Genomic DNA, 23,634 nt, shown 5'->3' on the forward strand with positions numbered 1-23,634 from the left:
GTCTTACACCTGATGCTTGCTGTGAAGATAGTATTTGAACCACCCTTCCTGCCGACATAATCATTCCTTCGTACACTTAAATACCATTTCCATGAATATGTCAGTGTGCCATAAACCATAGCAAAGTTTCCTATAGCCACATGCTTTGCCTTGGCCTTCCGTACATTTCTAGTACTGAAGAATCGAGTAGATTAAGAAAAAAGATGTAGGTGTAAGAAAAAAATGCATAGGGCTTCCCTGGTGGCGCAGTGGTTGAGGGTCCGCCTGCCGATGCAGGGGACACGGGTTCGTGCCCTGGTCCGGGAGGATCCCACGTGCCGTGGAGCGGCTGGGCCCGTGAGCCATGGCCACTGAGCCTGTGTGACCAGAGCCTGTGCTCCTCGGCGGGAGAGGCCACAGCAGTGAGAGGCCCGCATACCGGGAAAAAAAAAAAAAAGCATAAAATGGTATAATTTTAGGGAAGTAGGTTTAAATTTTAATTTGCCTGAAAATAGAATCAATGGTATATAATAGGGCTTTGAAAGTTAAATGCAAAGTTATATGAAAATTAGAATTTTTCATGCCTAAGAATATCATGCTAATTGACGTAAATTTTCTGTATAAAGATTCTGATTTTGCCAGACCATCTAACCAGCAATTAATATCCTCTCATAGGGAAAAAATGTGTTTGGTGACATGTTTAAAGTGCTCTCGGTAGTATTTAAGATGAATGATCTTCAAGGATGTGGAGAAAAGGAAACCCTCATATGCTGTTGGTGGGAATGTAAATTGCTGAAGCCACTGTGGAAAAGAGTATGGAGGTTTCTCCAAAAACTAAGAATAGAACTCCTATATAATCTAGCAATTCCACTCCTGGCTATATACCCCAAAAAACCCAAAAACACTAATTTGAAAAGATACATGCACCCGTATGTTTATAGCAGCATTATTTATAATGGCCAAGGTATGGAAGCAACCTAAGTATCCATCAGGATGAACGGATAAAGAAGTAGTGGCATATATATACAATGGAATACTACTCAGCCATAAAATAGAAGGAAATTTTGCCATTTGTAGTAACACGGATGGATTTTGAGGGCATAATGCTAAGTGAAATAATACAGAGAAATATATATACTGTATGATATCACTTAATGTGGAGTCTAAAAAATAAAACAAACTAGGGAATAAAACAAAAAAGAAGCAGACTCAGGTATAGAGAACAAACTAGTGGTTACCAGCTGGGGAGAAGGGAAAGGGGAGAGGCAATAATGGGATTATATGAAATCATGTGCATGAAACTTTTGAAAACTGTAAAGCACCATAGAATTTAAAGACTTTCATTCAATAAAAAAAATGTTTTTAAAGATGAATGATCTTCAAACCAAATAGCTACTTATACAAAAGATGGGAATCCTCTACTTCCTTTTTTCTTTTTTTTCAGACTTATTTTAAGGTCCAAGATAATTCAACCTATTTACACATTTGCACAGAAAAGCCGAGGTCTTTACAATAGCTCCTTATACCCTGTATAATCTGCCCTACCCCCCTTACCTCTCAGACTTCTTCTCCTTTTTTTATCCCCTCTTCCTTCTGCTCCACACACACTGACTTCCTCACTGTAGCCAAACATGCCAGGCACATTCTCACTGTCAACCCTTTGCCCCAGCTGCTCCCTCTGCCTGGAATACTCTTCCCTAGGCATCCACAAAACTAACTTCTTCACCTCCTTCAAATCTCTGCTCAAACATCACTTTCTCAAAAATGCTTGTCCTGTTCATCTTACTTAACATTGTGACTCTCCCTACTCTTGATCCCCCTTACTCTGCTTTTTCTCTATAACATTTATTACCTTCCAACATCCTATATAAATTTTCTCGGGTATGATGTTTATTGTCCATTTCTCATCTAGAATGTAAGCCTCATGAGGGAGGAACCTCCTGTCTTTTTTGTTCCCTGCTTATCCCCAATGTCTGGAAAAATGATTAGCACATTGTAGGTGGACAGTAAATATTTCTGAATTAATGAACATTTCTATGATCTGCTTGCTCACTGTTCAGTCAGGAACCACTGATATGTTTCAAAATCATGTGATATGTTTCAAAAGTCAAACTTCCTCCTCAGAGACAGGAACCCTGTCATCTACCAAAAACCAAACAAACAAACAAAAAACCCTAGGAAAACAGCCTTCAAACATCAATTCTCGTTTCCCAATCTCCAGCAAAAGGATTGTTTGGTTTTTCTAACCAAGTAATACAAATGGGTAAAATTGCAATTTCAAACACACACAAGAAAAAAAAGAATATATGAAGATTTTAGTGATAGTATTCTGAGTTTTACTGAAGCATTAAAAAAAAAAAAAAAAGCTAGTTGGATTTCAAAGAGGCTCAATCAGAAAGTAGAACCCAGAGGGTAGGATTTCCTGTTGGACTTTTAAGTAACTCATCCTACTAGGGCGACGGCGTCCATACAAGGGACGAATGCCAAGCAAATATATCTGTAAAGCTGTTTTTCAGGTGCGAAAGCCTACCCTCCTCCCAGGTTCACCCCCGGCTCTGCCAACCTGAAGCGTTTCATCAGTTAAGTGAAAACACACAGCTGATTCCCATCAGTGAAGGAAGGTTCGCGGCTCTACCTGGACATTCCACCTGTTGTCTAAGTGCAAGGAACTGAAGCCTAAATTCTGTGCCTTGTCAGCTCGGCTGCTAAAGTCTAAATGGGTAATTCACAGTCTTTACTACCCGTGAGAATTAATTATCCCCCCTCCCGGGTATCCCCCCGCCTCGACACCTGTTCGGGGACCCCACGGTCAGGATGAAAAACCTCACTCACTTCGGCCCTGCCCTCCTTAGAGCGCAAAGACGGGTCGCGTTCGCGTGCTACGCCGCGTTTTGAGACTCTCGTGGCTTGCGCCCGTTTCGTGGGCTTTTGGTATCGAGCTGCCCGAAGGCGGACTTCGCCCTGGGCTGTTTGCGGACGCTGCACGGCCGCACCGGGCCGGGAAAGGAGTCGGAGAAGGTGCCCAGCCCCAAGCTCGGAGGTGGGCGCGGCCCTTCGTGAGGCAACTCGTCGGCTATAAGTTCCTCAGCCGCACCCGCCGGCGCGAAGCTGGGGCTGGAGCTCGGGCTCGGCGCAACCATTGCTCGCGGAGCAGTGGGGGGGTGGAGGGGACCGACAAACACCACGGTCCTAACGCAAGCGCTGACCCCCATCCTGTGGGTTCGTTCTTCCTCTCGGAAGGCTCCCTTGTCCTGCCGTGCCACCGAAAAGCCCGGCTCTCTCCATCTGCTGCGCGTCTGTCTCCCCCCGCCTCGCGTGGTGCGGTCCAGCCCGCGGGTCACGCGGCGGCGGGGGCGTGGTCTGCTCTGAGCTCAGGTGGTACCTTGTGCGGCCTCTTCTGGCGTCATTTGTAGCGGCGTTCGCAGCAGGAGCGATGCTGGTTTGGAGTCGCCTAACCTTCGTCCTACTGAGCGTGACCGTCACCTGTTCGGTGGCGCAGCACGTGCCACCGGTGGGTGAGCTGGAGGCGAGGGCGCGGAGAGGGGCGCGCGGGAGCACGGGGAAGTGGGGTGCCCAGGTGCGGAGCCGGCGGGGCTTGAGGGACATCTAGTCCCGGCAGCATCTTTACGGGGGTCGGTGTTTTCCTGAGCAGAGGTGTGGGTGTAGAGCGGGCTGGCGAATTTCACCCCGGGTCGATTCGGTACAAGCTGGAACAAGGAAACCTTCTGGGGAAATCCTGATCTCTGCGGATTGGTGATTATGATTTGCATACCCTCACGTTTGATGGATTGCATCTGTTCTACCAGTACCAGCTTCGAGCATCCAGAACTGTAAGAGAAAAAGTTCCAGTTGATTTGTGTACATGATTAAGTGACGAACTTCCTGAGGACTTTGGCATCCTCTGCCTGGTGACGAGGTGCTGAAGGAAAAGTATTAGCTAAGGATCCTGAGGGCCCTGGGAAAGGGCAAGGCATCCCTAGTCAGGGCAATGGGAGCAGCCCAGGCCAACCTAGATGTGGATGCCTGGCCTTTATCTCCGAGTCAAGTGAACACTGGGCCTGTGGCTATTTCCCCTTGAGGGAAGTAGCAAGAACACAGACTTGATAACTACAAGAGACAATGAGGGACCAGTTTCACTCTTACTTTGCAAGGGAGGAAGTTGATTCTGAGTGAGAAAATGTCTAGAAGCATGACTGAACTCAGACCTCTGGACACCTGGTCTGGTGGTCTTGCATAATTCTCTTCTTTAAAAGCAATAAGACTGCATTTTTCTTATCAACAGATCAGATAAATAGGAACTTGGGTGCATGTGACCTAAGACTAGGTGAGGATGTTTTTGAATAGTTTAGGTAGAACATTGACTTTAGGAGCAAGATGTGCATTCTCCTCTTTTATTCTTTTATTTGTCTACGGAGAAAAGCTTTAAGAGTAAGATCATGGTGAGATATTACTCAGCCATTCAAAATTGATACAAGATAAAGCAAGTAAAAGTAGAATACAAAGTAGTATACACAGCGATTTCAGTAACAGAAAAATACACAGTATATACATGTGGGTGAGGATTGGAAGGGTATAAGGAAAAATAAAATTAGTCTGCTTTAGTGTGGGTAGGGAATTAATTTGCTTTAAAGTGGTTGGGATTATGGGAATTTTTAAAGAATTTTATACTTTGATACTGTCATTGCTTTCAGCCAAAGACCCCAGGAAACACACCTGTAGTTGAAGAAATTGGGTTTATTATTTTGCAGTGAGTGAGAATGCATGCCATGGGCAACCGTGGGGCCTCTCAGTAAAAGGGCATTAGGAAAAACCTGTTTTATAATTTGGACTTTGTGTGTTTCAGGGGCAGGTCTAAGGAATCGGGGGTTTGCTCTAGATTGGTTGCTTTTAGAAAGTGAGGCAACACTATGGGTAAAGAAGAAACAGTTATTTGTTTAGCAAGAGAAGGAGGTGTTTGGTGTTTAGCGTGTTACACGTACCTTTGTTTTTGTCTGTGCTTAGAGTCATGAAGTGGCCTTGCTTTGTCTCATTTGATCATGTCCCAGATTAACCTTCACTGAGGTGGGTATTCTGTGAGTTGTGTCTAAGAAGAGAAGAGAAACGGCCTGGCTTTTGAGTGTCAGAGCAGCAAGTTAATACTGAGAGGTCTAGTTGTGGACCTCAGAACAGTTTCATATATCAATATCTGCCTTTTATTTTCATTGTCAGTACTTTATTTTTTCAAGCAAAAGTACTTTAAAAGGTATTTGTAGAACAGGAAAAATCAACAGCCCCTCCATGAATTTAATAGTTCTTATCTGGAACAGTGGTTGTCAAATTCTAGTCTGGCCTCTGGTGTCAATTTGGGAAGCTGCTTCCACAAGTCTTTAATGAAATGAGAAAAATGAGGCCTTGAAATTATTAATTTAGAATGTTAGCTTTTATTCTGATTATGACCTTCCAATTTTTGTTGTTAAAATGTTCTTTTATGTGTGTGAGTTGTTTTGTTTGTTTTAACATCTTCACTTTGTAAAACAAAAACTGGGACTCCTCTCAGTTTTTTAACTGATCTGGAAAACCTGGGGGCCACTGGCTGACAGGATTTTGGGAACTTCACAGAAGTTCAGTGACCTCATCCTTTGACAAGAATAAGCATTTTTTTTTCATTTTGAATTGTTCTGTGATAAACTGTAGCCACACATAGTAACAAAATATATTTCAAAACTACTTTTGATAAATATGATAGTGGGAACTGGCTTTAAATTACAAACAAAAATCATTGGATTTGGAATGTCTGTGGATTTTGTTCTGTTTTGTTTTTGAGGCGCTTCAGACTATGGCATATTTTAAGGTCTTCTTGAGTTATTTGATTCTATTAAGAGATGGTGGTGACAAGCTATCCCACTTCTGGGTATATATCCAAAGAAAATGAAAACACTAATTTGAAAAGATATCTGCACCCCCATGTTCATTGCAGCATTATTTACAAGAGCCAAGACGTGGAAACAACATAAGTGCCCATTAGTGGATGAATGGATAAAGAAGATGTGATTCTCACTCTCACACACACACACCCACCACACACAATGGAATACTAGGCAGCCATGAAAAAAGATGAAATCTCGCCATATGTAACAACATGTATAGATATTGAAAGTATTATGATGGGTGAAATAAATCAGACAGAGAAAGACAGATACTGTATCTATCTAATAAACGAACAAACCAAACAAAAACAAACACGTAGATACAGAGAACAGCAGCATAGTGGTTATCAGAGGGAAAGGGGCAGAGGGAGGGTGAAATGAGTAAAGGGGATCAATTGTATCGTGATGGATGGAAACTAAAATTTTAGTGGTAAGCATGCTGTAGTGTATACAGAAGTAGAAATATAATGTATACTGGAAACTTATGTTATAAACCAATATTATGTCAATAAAAAATAAATTTAAAAATATTTTAAAAAGAGAGATGGTGGTGACAGAAGTGGTGCAAGAAAATCTGGAGAGGGAGACGGAGATGACATCATCCAGGGCTCTGTAGACCTTGATAAAGATTTTGGAATTCATCCTAAAAACAATGGGAAGCTGTTGACTGGTTTTAAAAAAGATGTGATAAATTTGTCACTTTCAAAAGATCAGTTTGGATTGGAAGGGAGCAAGGGTGGATATGAGGAGACTAGTCCAATAGCACAACCCTCCTGACTTACAGGACGGTTGTGCTATTGGAAAAGGAAAGAAGTGGATGGTTCCGGATAAGATTCGGAGGTAGAATGAGAAGAAGGAGGGGTTGGATGGGGAAGAGGGACTGGCACCTTTCTGAAGTGCTCAGCTGGGAGAATAGTGGCATCACTACAGGAATATGAGGAGGGAAGAATGAAGGTCATTTTTCACTCTGGTTATGTCGAATTTCAGATGGCACCAAGACATCCAGCAGACCTTTGGGACTGGAGCTCAGAAGAGGATATTGGAAGTCGTAGGCATATTATTTTGAAGCCCACTGGAGTGAACAATGAGCAGATAGAAGAGAAGAAGAGGCTTAGTCAAAGGCTCAGGAGACATGCATGTGTCAGGTCAGGAAGAACTGGCAAAATTAAAGCAGCAGCCAGAACTGGAGAGCAAGTGTTAGGGACACTCAGGGGAGAGAGGGACAGGTCACCTGTATTGAATGCCATTGAGATGTCTAGTATCTGTTGTGCTTGGCACCTAGAGGTCATTGGTCACCTCGGCCAGAGCATATTGGGAGCAGAAAATAGATTGTAGTAGCCTATGGAGTCATCAGAAGGAAAGGAATCAGAGTAGGCGAAATGGCTGTTCTCAGTAATAAATCTAAGCAGATCCCTAAAATGTGTGAAAATTAAACACACTGGCTCAGTAGTGAATTACTGAATCAAACTTATTTTTATGCATCAGCTTTTCAAGTGAGTGATAACATTGTTGACATTAGCCACTGAATCAGGTTTTAGCAATGATTTTTACAACGTTTTCCCAAATCACTTAAACCCCATCTGGCCTGGCCAGTTTTACTGTACTGCATTTGTTTTCCACCCAGTACTTTAAAGGAAGGAATACACAGATACCATATGTTTGCTTAGTCAACAAATACTGCATGCCTAGTCTGGGCCCGACTGTTACAGATGCTGGGAACAGGTCAGTGAACAAGATAGAGAGGTCTTTGCCCTTATGGAGAGTTTGTTCACATTCCTTTTACCTAAATATTCTCAATTTAATAGGGTACCATTCCATCAAAGGTCAGAAAACAAGTGAAAAACTTTGCATGCTCATTTGAATTTGTTATATATGCAAGAAAACATGCCTTTTCTTATTCAAGTGTGTCTTGAATATGTGTCTGCTCTGTCTTACATAGAGAACACTTTAAGAAACAAATCTTATTTAGAAAATAGTTGTCGGTGAATTAAAGAATTGAATTGAAATTGTCTTGTTGGACTTCCCTGGTGGCGCAGTGATTAAGAATCCACCTGCCAATGCAGGGGACACGGGTTCAAGCCTTGATCCGGGAAGATCCCACGTGCCGCAGAGCAACTAAGCCCGTGCGCCACAACTACTGAGGCTGCACTCTGGAGCCTGCGAGCCATAACTACTGAGCCCCCGTGCCACAACTACAGAGCCTGCGCTCTAGAGCCCGTGTGCCACAACTACTGAAGCCCGCACGCCTAGAGCCTGTGCTCCGCAACAAGATAAGCCACTGCAATAAGAAGCCCATGCACTGCAATGAAGAGTAGCCCCCGTGCAGAGCAGCAAAGACCCAATGCAGCCATAAATAAATAAAGGAATAAAGAAAGAAAGGAAGGAAGGAAACAAAAGAAGGAAAAGGAAAGAAAGGAAGAAGGAAAGAAGGAAGGACAGGGAGGAAGGAAGGAAGGAAGAAAGAAAGTTGTCTTGCTGAAATTGTTCAGCTTCTTTTCCGATGGTAAGAACACTGGTGTGAGCTATATAATTTAATTACTTTTCACTGCCTTTTTCTGGTTATGTGAATAAGCCAAGCACATGAGGGCTTTCTGAACTCTTTTGTACAGTCTTAGAAGCATACATTTCATTGAGGTTCTCATTCCGGAGGACTCAAATATTTTAGGGAGCTGGATGAATTATCTCATTTCTTTTAGGCATGGAGCGTTCAGGTTGCTAATGGAATAATTTTCACTTTATATTTTATTTTCCTAAATACAGTTATGTCAAGTAGCTCTGTAGTTAGTTTTTTTTTTTTAGTGAGTGGGGAGGACGTAAAGAATGATTAATTTTGAAGACGTTCAAGTTCTTATCAAATAACTAGAATAATTAGAGAATTCGCTGACTCAGGAAGTATTAACAAAACATTTTACAGAGATTTTCACCACTTTCTTTGGCTTTAGGAAGCAAAAATGAGAGAGCACACATGTGAAAGATTGATTTTAAGTTGGTTGTATTTTTTCACCCTTTGACAAGGTAGCACATACCAAGCAGACTACCTAATATCGCTCCCTTTCATCTATTTACATTCTATACCTATCATCTGTTTAAATTTTTACTTACCTTGATAAGGTTGTCTATTATTAAAACCATGTATAGTTAAATTTGGAGATAGTAAGAAACTTTAAATAACAAGTGAGCTCACTGTAATTTTATTTCAGGTCTGTACATAGATTTTTGAAGCTGTCTTTCCCTGTTCAGGTCTCCCTTGAAAGTAAGGATGGACCTGTCTCCACTCTACCCCAAATCTAATCTTTTTGTTTAAAATGACTGTTGTTAGAGGCTATTATGCTTAGTGAAATAAGTCAAAGACAAATACCGTATGTTATCGCTTATACAAGGAATCTAAAAAATAAAACAAACAAAAGAATATAGCAAAACAGAAACAGACTCACAGACATGGAGAACAAACTGGTGGTTACAAGTGGAGAGGGGGAAGGGGGAGAGGCAAATAAGGAGTAGGGGATTAAGAGATACAAACTACTATATATAAAATAAATAAGCTACAAGGATATATTGTACACTCCAGGGAATATAGTGAATATTTTATAATAACTTTAAATGGAGTATAAGCTATAAAAATTTGAATCACTATGCTGTATACCTGAAACTAATATAATATTGTAAATCAACTCTACTTGAATAAAAAAATTTTAAAAACAAAAAAAAGTGACTTCAGTGTCAGTACCTTATGAACACCTGAAGTACCCTGATCTTATGGCTGCTAGCTTTAAAAATTACAATCACATTTACCCTTTACTCTTACAGCCAATTTCTATGCAGATTTCATGTCTTTGTATTTCATGTTTATTTATTGCTGTCAGCATTATCATAGTAAAATGTCTTATCAATCTCAGACTCTTGTATATATGATTAGGTTGCTCTGTTACCTCTGGGGCAGTTGAACTCTCCTAATATTTGATAGAGCACTTGTAACTTCCCTCACAGTCGTAAGAAATATGCCTTGTAGTTTAATTTTATATTGGCTTTGGAACCCAGGTCATGCAGATAAAATTACTAGGGAAAGACGAGCATCATTACATTTCATTTACTCACTGAGTTGATTCTAATGATCATCAAAAGCCCTGAAGGGAATGCGGATTGTTCCCTATTAGGAATTAAATTGAGGTTTTCTTGTTATCTCTGTGGGAAGCTATGAGAAAGATCAGGGGGAGCCTGAACTGGGGCTCTGTCACCCGCTGTGTAACCTTGTCACTAATGGAGCTGGGCCTTGCATCCAGAACATGACCCCATGACCCTAAAGTTCCTGAAAACTTGAAATTCAGTGAAAAGGGCATAAATCAGATTTTTGTGAATCAAATCACATTTTAAACTTACCAAAAGCGCTGATATTTAGAAGAATCTTAATAGTGAATAAGTTAGAATGAAGTAAGAGTTGTATTTCTAAAGTTAATATTTGCCCTTCTTATTAAGTGCTGTTTGGAAAATTCGTAGTTTTAAATCAAGATGTTCTTAAGTAGAGTGTTGCTTTTTGGTGTCCATTTCCAATTTCACTAAGCAAGGACTAGTGAATTTAGAATACCCTGCCCTCCAATGCAGTCATATGTTGTTATCTTAAAATAATTTGAGATACTGACAGCTAAAAATACTTAAAATCAGTGTTTGCCTGGTGGCGCAGTGGTTAAGAATCCGCCTGCCAACGCAGGGGACACAGGTTTGAGCCCTGGTATGGGAAGATCCCACATGCCGCGGAGCAACTAAGCCCGTGCGCCACAACTACTGAGGCTGCACTCTAGAGCCCATGAGCCTCAACTACTGAGCCCGCGTGCCACAACTACTGAAGCCCGTGCTCCGCAACAAGAGAAGCCACCGCAATGAGAAGTCCACGCACTGCAACAAAGAGTAGCCCCCGCTCCCTGCAACTAGAGAAAGTCCGCATGCATCAACAAAGATCCAACACAGCCAAAAATAAATAAATTAAATAAATATATATATATTTTTTGCGTTACGCGGGCCTCTCACTGTTGTGGCCTCTCCCGTTGCAGAGCACAGGCTCTGGACGCGCAGGCCCAGCGGCCATGGCTCACGGGCCCAGCCGCTCTGCGGCATGTGGGATCTTCCCAGACCGGGGCACGAACCCACGTCCCCTGCATCGGCAGGCAGACTCTCAACCACAGTGCCACCAGGGAAGCCCAAATAAATAAATTTTTAAAAAAAAACTTAAAATCATGTCAGGGAATCACTCTGAAAATCCTCAGCATAATGTAAATGAAATCATGCAGTTTTTTAATTTGATATTTTAAAATGTATCAAAGTGTACATAGTTAAGGTAAATCAAATAATATAGAGAGGCTTATGATAAAAAAAACCCAGCCGTCTCCCTGCTTATTCTTTCTACCCCATCCCCCTTCTCTGGAAGCAAACACTTTTTTGTTGTTTTTGTTGTTAATTGTTGTCGTGTTTTCCGAAGTATAGTTGATTTACAATATTGCGTTAGTTTCAGGTGTACAGCAAAGTGATTAAGTTATATATTTTTTTTCAAATTATTTTCCATTATAGGTTATTACAAATACTGCATATAGTTCCCTGTGCTATACAGTAAATCCTTGTTGCTTATCTATTTTACATATAGTAGTACATATCTGTTAATCCCATACTCCTAACTTATCCCTCCCTACCTCCCTCCCTTTCCCCTTTTGTAACCATAAGTTTGTTTTCTATGTCTGTGAGTCTATTTCTGTTTTGTAAGTAGATTCATTTGTATTGATATTACTTTTTATATTCTACATATAAGTGATATCACATGATACTTTGTCTTTCCGATTTACTTGACTTAGTATGATCATCTCTAGGTCCATCTATATTGCTGCAAATGGCAATATTTCATTCCTTTTTATGGCTGAGTAGTATTCCATTGTGTATATATACATCACATCTTCTTTATCCATTCATCTGTTGATGGACACTTAAGTTGCTTCCACATCTTGACTATTGTAAATGTGCTCCTGTGAACATTGAGGTGCATGTATCTTTTCGAATTAGAGTTTTCATCTCAGAAGCAGACACTTTTAACTGTTCGTACTCAAGTGATGTTCAGCAAGATACCACCTCTACTGTCCTACTAGTTATTTGCAGCTCAGTCTGTTTTGATTAATTGGTGCCCATGCCAAATTGGGTGCTGAAAGATCCAAATATCACCCCTGGTTAGCTTTATGAATACTGCTACTGATAATGTGTTTATGCTGAATTTGTCTGAATCCACTTGAGGCATTGTCTGCTCTCATACGTATCCATCTCAGTGATGGATAAAAATTTAGTTTACTTTCAACAATCTTCCCTCAACCTTTCTTTTTTCTTTTTTTAAGTGTTACTGAGATATAATTCACACCATACAAATCACCCACTAAAAGTATACAACTTAATGGCTTCAGTATATTCACAGAGTTGTACAACCATCACTACAATCAATTTTAGGACATTTTCATCACCCCCAAGAAACCCCTCACCACTTAGCCTTAACCCTGAAACCTGCTTCTCAGTCTTAGGCAGCCACTAATCTACTTTTTGTCTCTATAGATTTACCTATTCTGGACATTTTCTATAAAGGGGATCATACAATACATGTGACTGGCTTCTTTCACATATCATAATGTTTACAAGGTTCATTCACATTGTAGCATCAGTACAGTAAATGTGCATTCCTTTTTATGACTGAGTAATATTCCATTTACGGATATACCATATTTTGTTCATTCATCACTTAATGGACACTTAGGTTGTTTCTGCTTTTGGCTGTTATGAATAATGCTACTGTGAACATTTATGTACAGTTTTTGTGTGAACACATGTTTTCATGCCTCTTAGGTTTATACCTAGGAGAGTAATTTGCTGGGTCACATCATAACTCTGTGTTTAACTCTTTGAGGAACTGCCAGACTGTTTTCCAAAGCAGCTGCACTATTTTATATTCCCGCTGGCAGTACATGAGGGTTCCAGTTTCTCTACATCCATGCCAACACTTGTTTTATTATTGTAACTGCCAGCCTGTTAGGTGTGAAGTGGTATCTCATTGTGCTGTTTTTTGTTTGTTGTTTTTTTTTTTGCCGTACGCGGGCCTCTCACTGTTGTGGCCTCTCCCGTTGCGGAGCACAGGCTCCGGACACGCAGGCTCAGCAGCCATGGCTCACGGGCCCAGCCGCTCTGCGAGGATCCGTGGGATCCTCCCAGACCGGGGCACGAACCCACGTCCCCTGCATCAGCAGGCGGACTCAACCACTGCGCCACCAGGGAAGCCCTCATTGTGCTTTTGATTTGCATTTCCCTATTGGCAAATGATGTTGAGCATCTTTTCATTTGCTTATTGAGTTATATTTTATGTGGAGAAATGTCTGTTCAGATCCTTTGCCCATTTATTAATTGAGTTGTCTTTTTGTTACTGAGTTGTAAGATTTTTATATATTCTAGACAAATCTTTTACCAAATATATGCTTTGTAATCGGCATAAATGTAAGGGTTTATTTCTGCACTCTCAGTTCTATTCCATTGATTTATATCTTTATGCTGGTAGTGCACTATCTTAATTACTGTAGCTTTGATAGTATGTTTTAAAATCAGGAAGTGTCAGTCCTCTAACTTTATTATTATTTTTTAAGAACGTTTTGGATGTTCTGCGTCCCTTGAATTTCAATGTGAATTTTAGGATCACTTGTCTATTTCTGCAAAGAAGCCATCTAGGATTTTGATAGGTATTGCATTGAATCTGTAGACCAATTTAGGGAGCATTGCCATCTTAACAATATTAAGTCTTCCAATCTATGAACAATGTATATCTTTCCATTTATTTAGGTCTTTAATTTTTTTTCTACAGTGTTTTGTAGTTTTCAGTGTACAAGTCTTACACATCTTTGGTTAAATTTATTCCTAAGTATTCTTTCTGATGCTGTTGTAAGTGGAGTAGTTTCTTAGTTTCATTTCAATTTGCACATCGTTACTGTATAGAAATACATTTGATTGTTGTACATTCATCTTGTATCCTGCAACCTTGCCCAACTTGTTTATTATTTTTAAAAAGTTTTTAATGGATTCCTTAGGGTTTTCTGTAGAAGATAGTGTCATCTGAAAATGAGACAGTTTTACTTCTTTTCCAATTTGGATGCCTTTTATTTCATTTTCTTGTCTAATTGCCATGGCTCAATACTTAAGCACAATATTGAAGTGGGGCAAGTGGACTCCTTGACCCCTCTACCTTTTTCTCCCTTTTCTTCTTCAGTTCTATGTGCTTTCAGTCTTGTTTAGTAAACGTTGGTAACATAATTGTAACTGTAATTGAGTCATCTATGCTTCGTATGTCTCCTTTCAAAGAATGAAGACGGTAAACAATGTTTAAAGAAGTGTGACTTGAAAACATTGGTCATTGCTCAGTGTGCTGTGATTACATGTCCTTCTCTAGAATTCTAAAGCCGTAACTCTAACGGCACTAAAATATATATATTTTATATATATATAAAATATATATTCAAATATATTTTCTACCAAATACTCATATTCATGCCAAATGCTCATATTCATTTTAATTTGCTTCATTTTAATTTGCTTCATATTTATATTACGCCTTGTACAAATTTTTTCATTGGAGTTTCTAATTTCTTTCCCTTTTTCTCATTAGAAGAAGAAAACAAACCTATGCCATCATCACTGTATCCTGTATATTTTTCAGCTTCTGACATATCTTCTCAATATCCTGTCTACTCTTCTTGAAACCTACTGAATTCCGCTTCTAGTTGAGACCATTTTCTTTTTATTTGGACCATTCTTTTCCAAGACTGTAGCTTCCCCTTATAGTTTCTGGTTGTTTTTCTTTTTTCTTACACTGTGTGCCTCTTATCCTATTCTCAAATTCTTCCAGCCTTTCAACTGTACAGTTTATTCTGTAGAGTCCCACTTTTTAGGGCACCTATCTCCTTGATATAATGTTGCCCTATTGCTTTCTAGGTCTGTTGACTAGCTGTCACCTTAAGGGCTCCCTTTACCACTCTATGTTAAGTTGGAGCCATTCTTTTCTGGATCCTGTCCCATCTTTCTCTTGGTTTATGCCAGTGTTTTGCTAGAGTAAATCTTGAACTAATTTAAGAAAGAATGTATGGGAGGTGAACTTTCTGAGTCCTTGCAGTGACTTAATAGTAAAGACTTTAAATAAACTCAAAATTGATTGATGCCTTTACCAGCTATAAAATTCTAGTTTTAAATCAATTTCCTGCCAAGTTTGGAGGCATCACTCTCTTCTAGCATTTATATAGCTGTTGAGAAGTTTGGTGGAAGTGTGATTCTTATTCTTTTGTAGGAAACCCACTTCCCCTGGCCCAAATGCGGTGCTAGAAGCTTTTATGTTTTTCTCTTTATCCTTTATGTTTTGAAATAACTCAGTGATGTGTCTGACTGAAAGCCCTTGTATTCAGTCATTATTTCAAATAATCAGTAGGTCTTTTCATTTTCAGGACTCATCTCCTTTCAGCTGTGGGAAATTTTCCTATATTATTTCTTTCATAATTTTCTCCTCTTTATTGTCTCTGCTCTCTTTCTGGAAATCCAGTTAATCAGATGTTGGGCCCCATGCACTGATTCTCTAATTCTCTTCTTTTTTTTTTTCCTCCTGTGTTTTCTATATAATTTTTTCCCTGTATTCTGGGAGAGATTTCCTCGCCTTTATTTTCCTATCCTTTTTATTTCAGCAGTTACGTTTTTTATTGAAGTATAACTGATGTACAATATTATTTAAGTTACAGGTGTACAATATAGTGACTTACAATTTTTAAAGGTTATACTCCATTTATAGTTATTATAAAATACTAGCTGTAGTCCTCATGTTGTACAGTATATCCTTGTAGCTTATTTTATACCTAATAGTTTGTACCTTTTAATTTCTTACCCCTATATTGCCCCTCCCCGCTTCCCTCTCTCCACTGGTAACCACTAGTTTATTCTCTATATCTGTGTCTGCTTGTCTTTCGTTATATTCAATAGTTTGTTATACTTTTTAGATTCCAGATATAAGTGAGATCATATGGTATTTGTCTTTCTTTGTCTGACTTATTTCACTAAGCAGAAGGCCCTCCAGGTCCATCCATGTTGCTGCAAATGGCAAAATTTCTTTCCTTTTGTGGTTGAGTAGTATTCCATTATGTTTATATACCTTCTTTATCCATTCATCTATTGATGGATGAGCAGTTATGTTTTTTTTGGGTTTTTTTTTTTGCGGTACACGGGCCTCTCACTGTTGTGGCCTCTCCCGTTGCGGAGTACAGGCTCCGGACACACAGGCTCAGCAGCCATGGCTCATGGGCCCAGCCGCTCTGTGGCATGTGGGATCCTCCTGGACCGGGGCATGAACCCGCGTCCCCTGCATCAGCAGGCGGACTCTCAACCACTGCGCCACCAGGGAAGCCCAGCAGTTATGTTTTTAATTACCTGGTCGAACTTATTTTTTACAACATCTTGTTTTTGTTTTATAGATATAACAGTATATTGAATTTCTCTTGAGGTTACTATTAGAGTATTGAATCCGATATTAATTTATATTATTTTGTTTTATATTTTCCTCAGTTCCTTAAAGTATTGGGATATTTTGGAGCTAGTTTTTTGTTTGTTTTCTTTTTTTTTTTTTGGCGGTACGTGGGCCTCTCACTGTTGTGGCCTCTCCCGTTGCGGAGCACAGGCTCCAGACGCGCAGGCTCAGTGGCCATGGCTCATGGGCCCAGCCACCCCACGGCATGTAGGATCCTCCCGGACCAGGGCATGAACCCGTGTCCCCTGCATCGGCAGGCGGACTCTCAACCACTGCGCCACCAGGGAAGCCCAGTTTCCTTTGTATTTTTCTAAATGTTAGAATAGGAGGCCTTTACTCTCAGGCAGGAGTCGTTAAACTTTTCCTGCACAGGGCCAGATAGTAAATCTTTTCGGCGCTGTGGGCCAAGAGGCAAAATCAAGGATGTTATATAGATATTTATATGACAAGAGAGAAGACAAATTCCCATATAATTCTTATTGATGAAAATGTTTTAATAACAAGTTAGTACACTTTTTGTAAAGAGGTCTGCTAATGAGAAGAATTGAATTCTTGTGGGGTGGGCATTTGATTTTTGGCACTTAGGGTTAGTGTCCCAAAGTGATTGCAAATGTTTCTATGTTATTCCTGATCTGTAATGAGATTTTACATATTTCATCTTTGAAAATGTCTTTTTGTATAGATATATGGTAGGATGAATAATGGCTTCCCAAGGATGTCCATGTCCTAGTTCCTAGAACCTGTGAACATGTTATTTTTTATGGCAAAAGGAACTTGACAAATGTGATTTAGTAAAGAATCTTGAGATGGGGATGTTGTGCTGGATTATCCAAGGGGGCCGATATATTCCCAGACATCTTTATAACAGGGAGGCAGGAGGCCAAAGAAGAGAGAAGATGCTATACTGCTGACTTTGAAGATGGAGGAAAGGGGGCACAAACCAACGAATGTAGGCGATCCCTAGAAGCTGGAAAAGTCAAGGAAACAGATTCTGCCTTGGGGCCCCAGGGGAAATTCAGCTGTGCAGAACCATTTTAGACTTCCAACCTTCTGAGCTGTAACATAATAAATTTGTGTTGTTTTAAGCATTAAGTTTGCAGTAATTTGTTACAGCAGCAATAGGAAACTAATACAACTAAGTGCCACCAAAGACTAATATCAGTCCACGAGCATATGATTTTAATTGAGTCGCGGTATGTCCGAGAGATTTTTAGTTACTTCTCGGCATTTAGGTAGTAGGTGGAGGAGTTTTGACTGATGAGACAAAGTGGACAAAGCTGTTGTGAGGAAAGGAGATCCCAGAGAGGTTCCTGGCTCAGAGTAGCATTTATTCTGGAGAGTAAGAATAATAGATGAGGATGAAAAGAGTTTAGTTGAGGGGCCAGCAGACAGAAAATAACCCCCATCCCAAACTCTGCACAGAGAACTGCATATAACATTATAGCTAAGCAAAAGACTAAACCCACACACTCTCTTCCCCTCTTCTCTCTTTTTTTCACCCATACATACCACCTCAAAGGGTTTTCCTTGACAGAAACTGAAGAGATCATCTGGCAAGAGCAAGGGCAACTTGTATGGGTGTTAGTACCCTGAGTGGTGGTTGGCAAACTACAGCCTGGCACCTGTTTTTTTAAAGTCTGCGAGTGAGGGATGGTTTTTACGTCTTTTAAAAGTTGGGGGGAAATTCAAAAGGAGATTAATATTTTGTAACATGTCAAAATTTGTAAAATTTACACGTCAGGGTCCATAAACTGAGTTGTATTGGAGCACAGCTACACTTGTTTGTTTGCATTTTGTCTGGCTGCTTCAGCACTACAGCAGTTGGGTTGTTGCAGCAGAGCCTGAATGCAGTGTGCTCGTAGCTTTCACTGGTGCTCTGTACACTTCAGATGACGCTTATGCAATTATAACTCAGCTGCATTTTAAGTGCCGCATGTATCAATGCACCAGGTTATTTTTAATCTTTAAGAAAATTACTAGTCTAAACCTATCACGTCAAAACAAGAAAAGAAGAGAAAAGTGGACTTCAGACGTGCTTTGAGGCCAAGCGGAGTAGGGATTATCTTGTTAATTAGCTGGCAAAGCATTGTGTTTATTACACAGTGACGCTAGAGTTGTGCTAAAAGAATACAGTGTATGTTGACATTACGAGACCGAGCAGTCATCACAGTATTCCCAACTCCTAGGGAAAAAAGTGGTTAGAAAAACAAGATCTAGAGTATCTCATCACAGCAGAATTTATTTACACATTTTACAAAGTAAAATGAGGCTGCAGCCAAAGTAAGTCTCCAAGTAGCTTATTTGTTAGCAAAGCAAGAAAAGCCATTTGCCAAAGATGAGTTGATGGAATCACATTTGCTTGTAGAAGTTGAAGAAATGTGTCCTGAGAAAATTTGTTTCACACTATAAGCTTTTAGCCGAGAACAGTTGCCTGGGACTGTGGCAGCAACATCAACATCAATTAAAGAACAAGGCAAATGATTCCTAGTTGTTTTTCTTGACTCTTGGTACTGATCAGTTATCAATATTTATTAGAGCATCCGATGCCAAGTTTGAGACTAAAGAATTAGTCTCTATGAATAGTCTGCATAAAACAACAACAGGCAGGGATGTTTTTAAAGAAGTTGAGAATTGAGTAATTCAGAAAGACCTGAAGTGGAATCTGCCATGATGTGTAACAGTTGACAGTGGTAAAAATTTGTGTGGAGCAAAAAAAAGCTTGGTTGGACAAATGTACAAAACTTCTGAAAATGCAAGATGTTTAAAGCTTGTGGTTATTAAATATATTGTTGATTGGCAGGTACTTTGTGGACAATACTTAAATCGATCATTCTGTTATTATTCAACCATGAAGTTCTTTTGCTCTCATAGATTTTCACTTGAGTGAATTTTGTAAGAAATAGATGCCGAATATCCTGACTGCCCCTACCACTCAACAGTTAGATAGGTTGGCAGCAGTGAAGTTTTACTACAACTTTTGAGCTCAAGGTTGAGACTGAAATTTTTCTGAATAAGAAGAACCACCCTCAGTCACTATTATCGAACACTGAATGGCTTTGGAAATTAGCTTTTGCTAATTTGATACTGAATTATCAAATTGATATTATTTAATATCTAATATTTTGTATTCTAATAATTTAGAAACAGAATTTAAATGCTAATTAAATTATCCTTTGATAATTTAAGTTTACACTTGATGCTGTTAGTTAATGAGGTCAACCTAAAATTACAAGGCAAAACAGTACTTATATGGGAAACATACTGTAGTATTTTGACAACAATTAGTATTTGAATCTCAGGTAATGTCAAGCTACCTTATATACTTCCCATACAATCAAAAGTTAAAACAGGATGTGAGATCTCATTCCCACACAAATTTGCTGCAGATATATTTTCTGAGCTCAAACTACAGTTCTAGTAGTTTCCTTCCCTACTTCGCCTTCCTTTTATTGTGGATTTATACTACTTAAAAAAAATTTTTTTTGTCTTTTACAATATTGGGTCTCCAGCAGAAAGGAGATGAACATGCCTTGGCATCATGAACTAGTAATAAAAGAATGATAAATCACTGTGGGGTATCTCAGTTCCCCCACCATGGATTGAATCCGAGCCACAGCAGTGAACACCCAGAACCCTAACCACTGGGCCACCAGGGAACTCGGTCCATCTACGTTCTTATATTTTCTCTTTACTCAATATATTTGCAGTAGAAAAGGGAAATTACAATACCTGGCAAATAGTGCAAATTGCATTGAGTGAAAATGCACTTAGGTTTGAGATTTTAGAAGTTTTCAGGGGAGGAAAAGACTTTTAAGAGGCATTGAAATGGTCTAAAGTGGCAGATCATACTTGATTTTGTCTTCACAAGCTTCAACTGTTTTTGCAGATTGCCTACTCAGTTTGTTTTTCTGAAACTTAATTGTCTTTGTTTTTTAGTGGACGGAAGACTGCAGAAAATCAACCTATCCTCCCTCTGGACCAACGTGAGTAAACATCAGGTGATCAAGACTCACTCTGACCTTCGTGGAGACTTTTCTCCATGTGATAATCTCATAATAATAATGACAGTGAATAAAAACTTAAGTCATGTCTTCTTCTATCCTGAGACAAATTTTTCTTCCCTCAGGTTTGTGTATTATGCATTTGGCTAAGACTTTGAACAAATATGAAAATACCCCATGATGAAAATGTCCATTTCAAGCCTTTTGAAATCATAGGAGAAAAAAAGCGATTTCCATTCTCCACTAAATTCTTCTATCTACCCCTGAGTATTTTTCTCATCATGACAAATGCAGAGGTGACCTGTGATTTTCTGTGGTGCCTGAGTATAAACTACTGGATCATACTGAAACAAAAAAGTGTAGGGTCTCATGTGAAACATTAAAAAACTTAACCCTGGCATGATAATCAAAGCTATTGAGGACAAAACAGGATTGGAAAACATAGGGATGGGCCAATATCGTGTTTTAGTGTGTTTACATTAATATTTTTAGTTTGGGGTTTTGACCTTTTCATATCCTATGTGGCTAAATAAGCCTGTGGGAAAGACATAGAAACAGCTCACTGGCCCAGAGGGTAAAGAATGTGAAAAAGAAGGAAGAGGTGTGTCGGGAAGGGTAACGTACTATCCCTGCTCTTCCCTCTCACTAAAAGCTTGCTGCAGGGAAGGGAAGGCAGAGTACGTACAACTTTAACCAGTAATATCAAGATGACATTTCAGATTTTATGGCATTTCAAGTATATATATATTGTGCTACACTTGTCTGAATTATGTTTTCTAAATAGCCTCTGTCCTAGATACAGTGAAACCATAATAAACTAAATTCTTTGTATTTACTCACCTTTCTGTAGAAAGAAGCAAATATTTGGCAGGAAGAATTTAGAAGTTACCAGTTTCTATGTTGCTATGAAGCCAGTGCACACTCCAGCCCTCTATCATGTCTCGGTCTCTGAGGCTCTTCCTTTTCATCACCACTGGCATTGTATTGGTCTTCAGTGCCTTATTGATTGCGACTGTCTCTTGGCTGCTCTCTCTGCCCCAGTTCATTGAACATTTACTGAGTACCTGCCACATTTAAGGCTTTTTTGTCCGTACTTCCTTTTATGTGTAGGTGTCAGTGAATTGACTGCCCTGCAAACTGTCCCTGCTTGGGCATTTAACTGGTTCCACGTTAGCATGTGTGTGTGTGTGCATGCACGCACATACACACATATGCAAATAAACATTTTTCTTATATTTACACATCTACATAATATAAATATGTTTGCCTTGGTGTTTCTGCTGGATTCCTTCCTACCTCACTGGCTTGTTCACAAGACGAAAGTCCTTAGCTCCGCTCTGATCTTTGTTCTCTATGAATTATAAATGGATGTTGAGGACTCGGAGGGAAGTGTGGTATTCATATACCTTTGAATGACAACACATCCTCCTGTACCTTTTTTTTAAATTTAAAAAAATTTTTGGCTGTGTTGGGTCTTCATTGCTGCACGTGGGCTTTCTCTAGTTGCAGCGAGCGGGGGCTACTTTTCGTTGTGGTGCACAGGCTTCTCATTGCAGTAGCTTCTCTTGTTGCAGAGCACAGGCTCTAGGCAAGTGGGCTTCAGTAGTTGCATTTCGCAAGCTCGGTAGTTGTGACGCTCGGGCTTAGTTGCTCCATGGCATGTGGGATCTTCCCAGACCAGGGGTCGAACCCATGTCCCCTGCGTTGGCAGGCGGATTCTTAACCACTGTGCCACCGGGAAGTCCCTCCTGTACCTTTAAGACCATCCTTTTTAATCAAGTGCACAGATTCTGGATGTATGCATTGGCACTTGTGAGGGAGGAGAGAAATACCTGTTTATCCAGCCTGACCGGTCATATCAGTGCTGGAGGTCAAGGGACTAACAACAAGGGCACTCCTGTATCCAACTGAATCCCATTACCATTTCTTTTCTACTGCTCACTGGTGCTAGCATCTGCTGTCTTATTTGTGTACCTGTGTGTGTTGTGTCACTTAGACTAGTTGCCAAACAAGCAGGTGGGTTTAGTCAATGATTAATGTTGCTTGTGATGACCAGGGCACAGGAAATGCTAAGTTTCAAAAATAATTTCATGATGTTTATTGTTCACAGTAAAGGAGGAAAATATTCTATAGTGATCACTACTGATTAAATGCCAATGCAGTGAGACTACTGAAATAAGATGGTGGAGAAGAAGGATGTGCTCTCACTCCCTCTTGGGAGAACACCAGAATAACAACTAGCTGCTGGACAGTCATCAACAGGAAGACACTGGAATTCACCAAAAAAGACCCCACATCCAAAGACAAAGGAGAAGCCACAATAAGACGGTAGGAGGGGCGCAATCACAATAAAATCAAATTCCATAACAGCTGGGTGGGTGACTCACAGACTGGAGAACACTTACACCACAGCAGTCCACCCACTGGAGTGAAGGCTCTGAGCCCCACGTCAGGCTTCCCCACCTGGGGGTCCGGCAACAGGAGGAGGAATTCCTAGAGAATCAGACTTTGAAGGCTAATGGGATTTCACTGCAGGACTTCGACAGGACTAGGGAAAACAGAGACTTCACTCTTGGAGGGCACACACAAAGTAGTGTGTGGATAGGGACCCAGGGGAAGGAGCAGTGACCCCAGGGGAGACTTAACCAGACCTACCTGCTAGTGTTGGAGGGTCTTCTGCAGAGGCGGGGGGTGGCTGTGGCTCACCGTGGGGGCAAGGACACTGGCAGCAGAAGCTCTGGGAAGAACACCTTGGTGTGAGCCCTCCCAGAGTCCACCATTAGCCCCACCAAAGAGCCCAGGTAGGCTCCAGTGTTGCGTTGCCTCAGGCCAAACAACCAACAGGGAGGGAACCCAGCCCCACCCATCAGCAGTCAAGCAGATTAAAGTTTTACTGAGCTCTGCCGACCAGAGCAACAGTCAGCTCTACCCACCACCAGTCCCTCCCATCAGGAAACTTGCACAAGCCTCTTAGATAGCATCATCCACCACAGGGCAGACAGCAGAAGCAAGAAAAACTACAATCCTGCAGCCTGTGGAACAAAAACCACATTCACAGATAGACAAGATGAAAAGGCAGAGGACTATGTACCAGATGAAGGAACAACATAAAACCCCAGAAAAACAACTAAATGAAGTGGAGATAGGCAACCTTCCAGAAAAAGAATTCAGAATAATGATAGTGAAG

General features: G+C 40.4%; 1 protein-coding gene and 1 long non-coding RNA gene across 6 annotated transcripts in view; one reads left to right on the forward strand and one right to left on the reverse strand.

Moving 5' to 3' along the window:
- LOC112409658 (uncharacterized) overlaps positions 1-3,060 on the reverse strand; it is a 100,414-nt gene extending 97,354 nt beyond the window's left edge. For both annotated transcript variants that reach the window (XR_003005194.1, XR_003005195.1), the window contains exon 1: positions 2,812-3,060. This is a non-coding gene — a long non-coding RNA (uncharacterized LOC112409658). The remainder of the gene's footprint in view (positions 1-2,811) is intronic.
- Positions 3,061-3,267: 207 nt separating this feature from the next.
- ASAH1 (N-acylsphingosine amidohydrolase 1) overlaps positions 3,268-23,634 on the forward strand; it is a 56,002-nt gene continuing 35,635 nt past the window's right edge. For 2 of the 4 annotated variants that reach the window (XR_003005193.1, XM_024759900.1), the window contains exons 1-2: positions 3,268-3,490; positions 20,383-20,429. Coding sequence is in view for 2 of the 4 variants with exons in the window: in XM_024759900.1 (XP_024615668.1) it covers positions 3,413-3,490; positions 20,383-20,429 (125 nt within the window). In the remaining 2 variants the exon portion in view is untranslated. Of the gene's footprint in view, positions 3,491-8,317; positions 8,389-20,382; positions 20,430-22,557; positions 22,776-23,634 lie in introns of those variants that run through there. The other 2 variants (XM_024759903.1, XM_024759902.1) reach the window with 2 other exon arrangements.

Source organism: Neophocaena asiaeorientalis, unplaced genomic scaffold (assembly GCF_003031525.2).
Source record: "Neophocaena asiaeorientalis asiaeorientalis breed wild unplaced genomic scaffold, Neophocaena_asiaeorientalis_V1.1 scaffold521, whole genome shotgun sequence".
NCBI classification, from domain to species: Eukaryota; Metazoa; Chordata; class Mammalia; order Artiodactyla; family Phocoenidae; genus Neophocaena; species Neophocaena asiaeorientalis.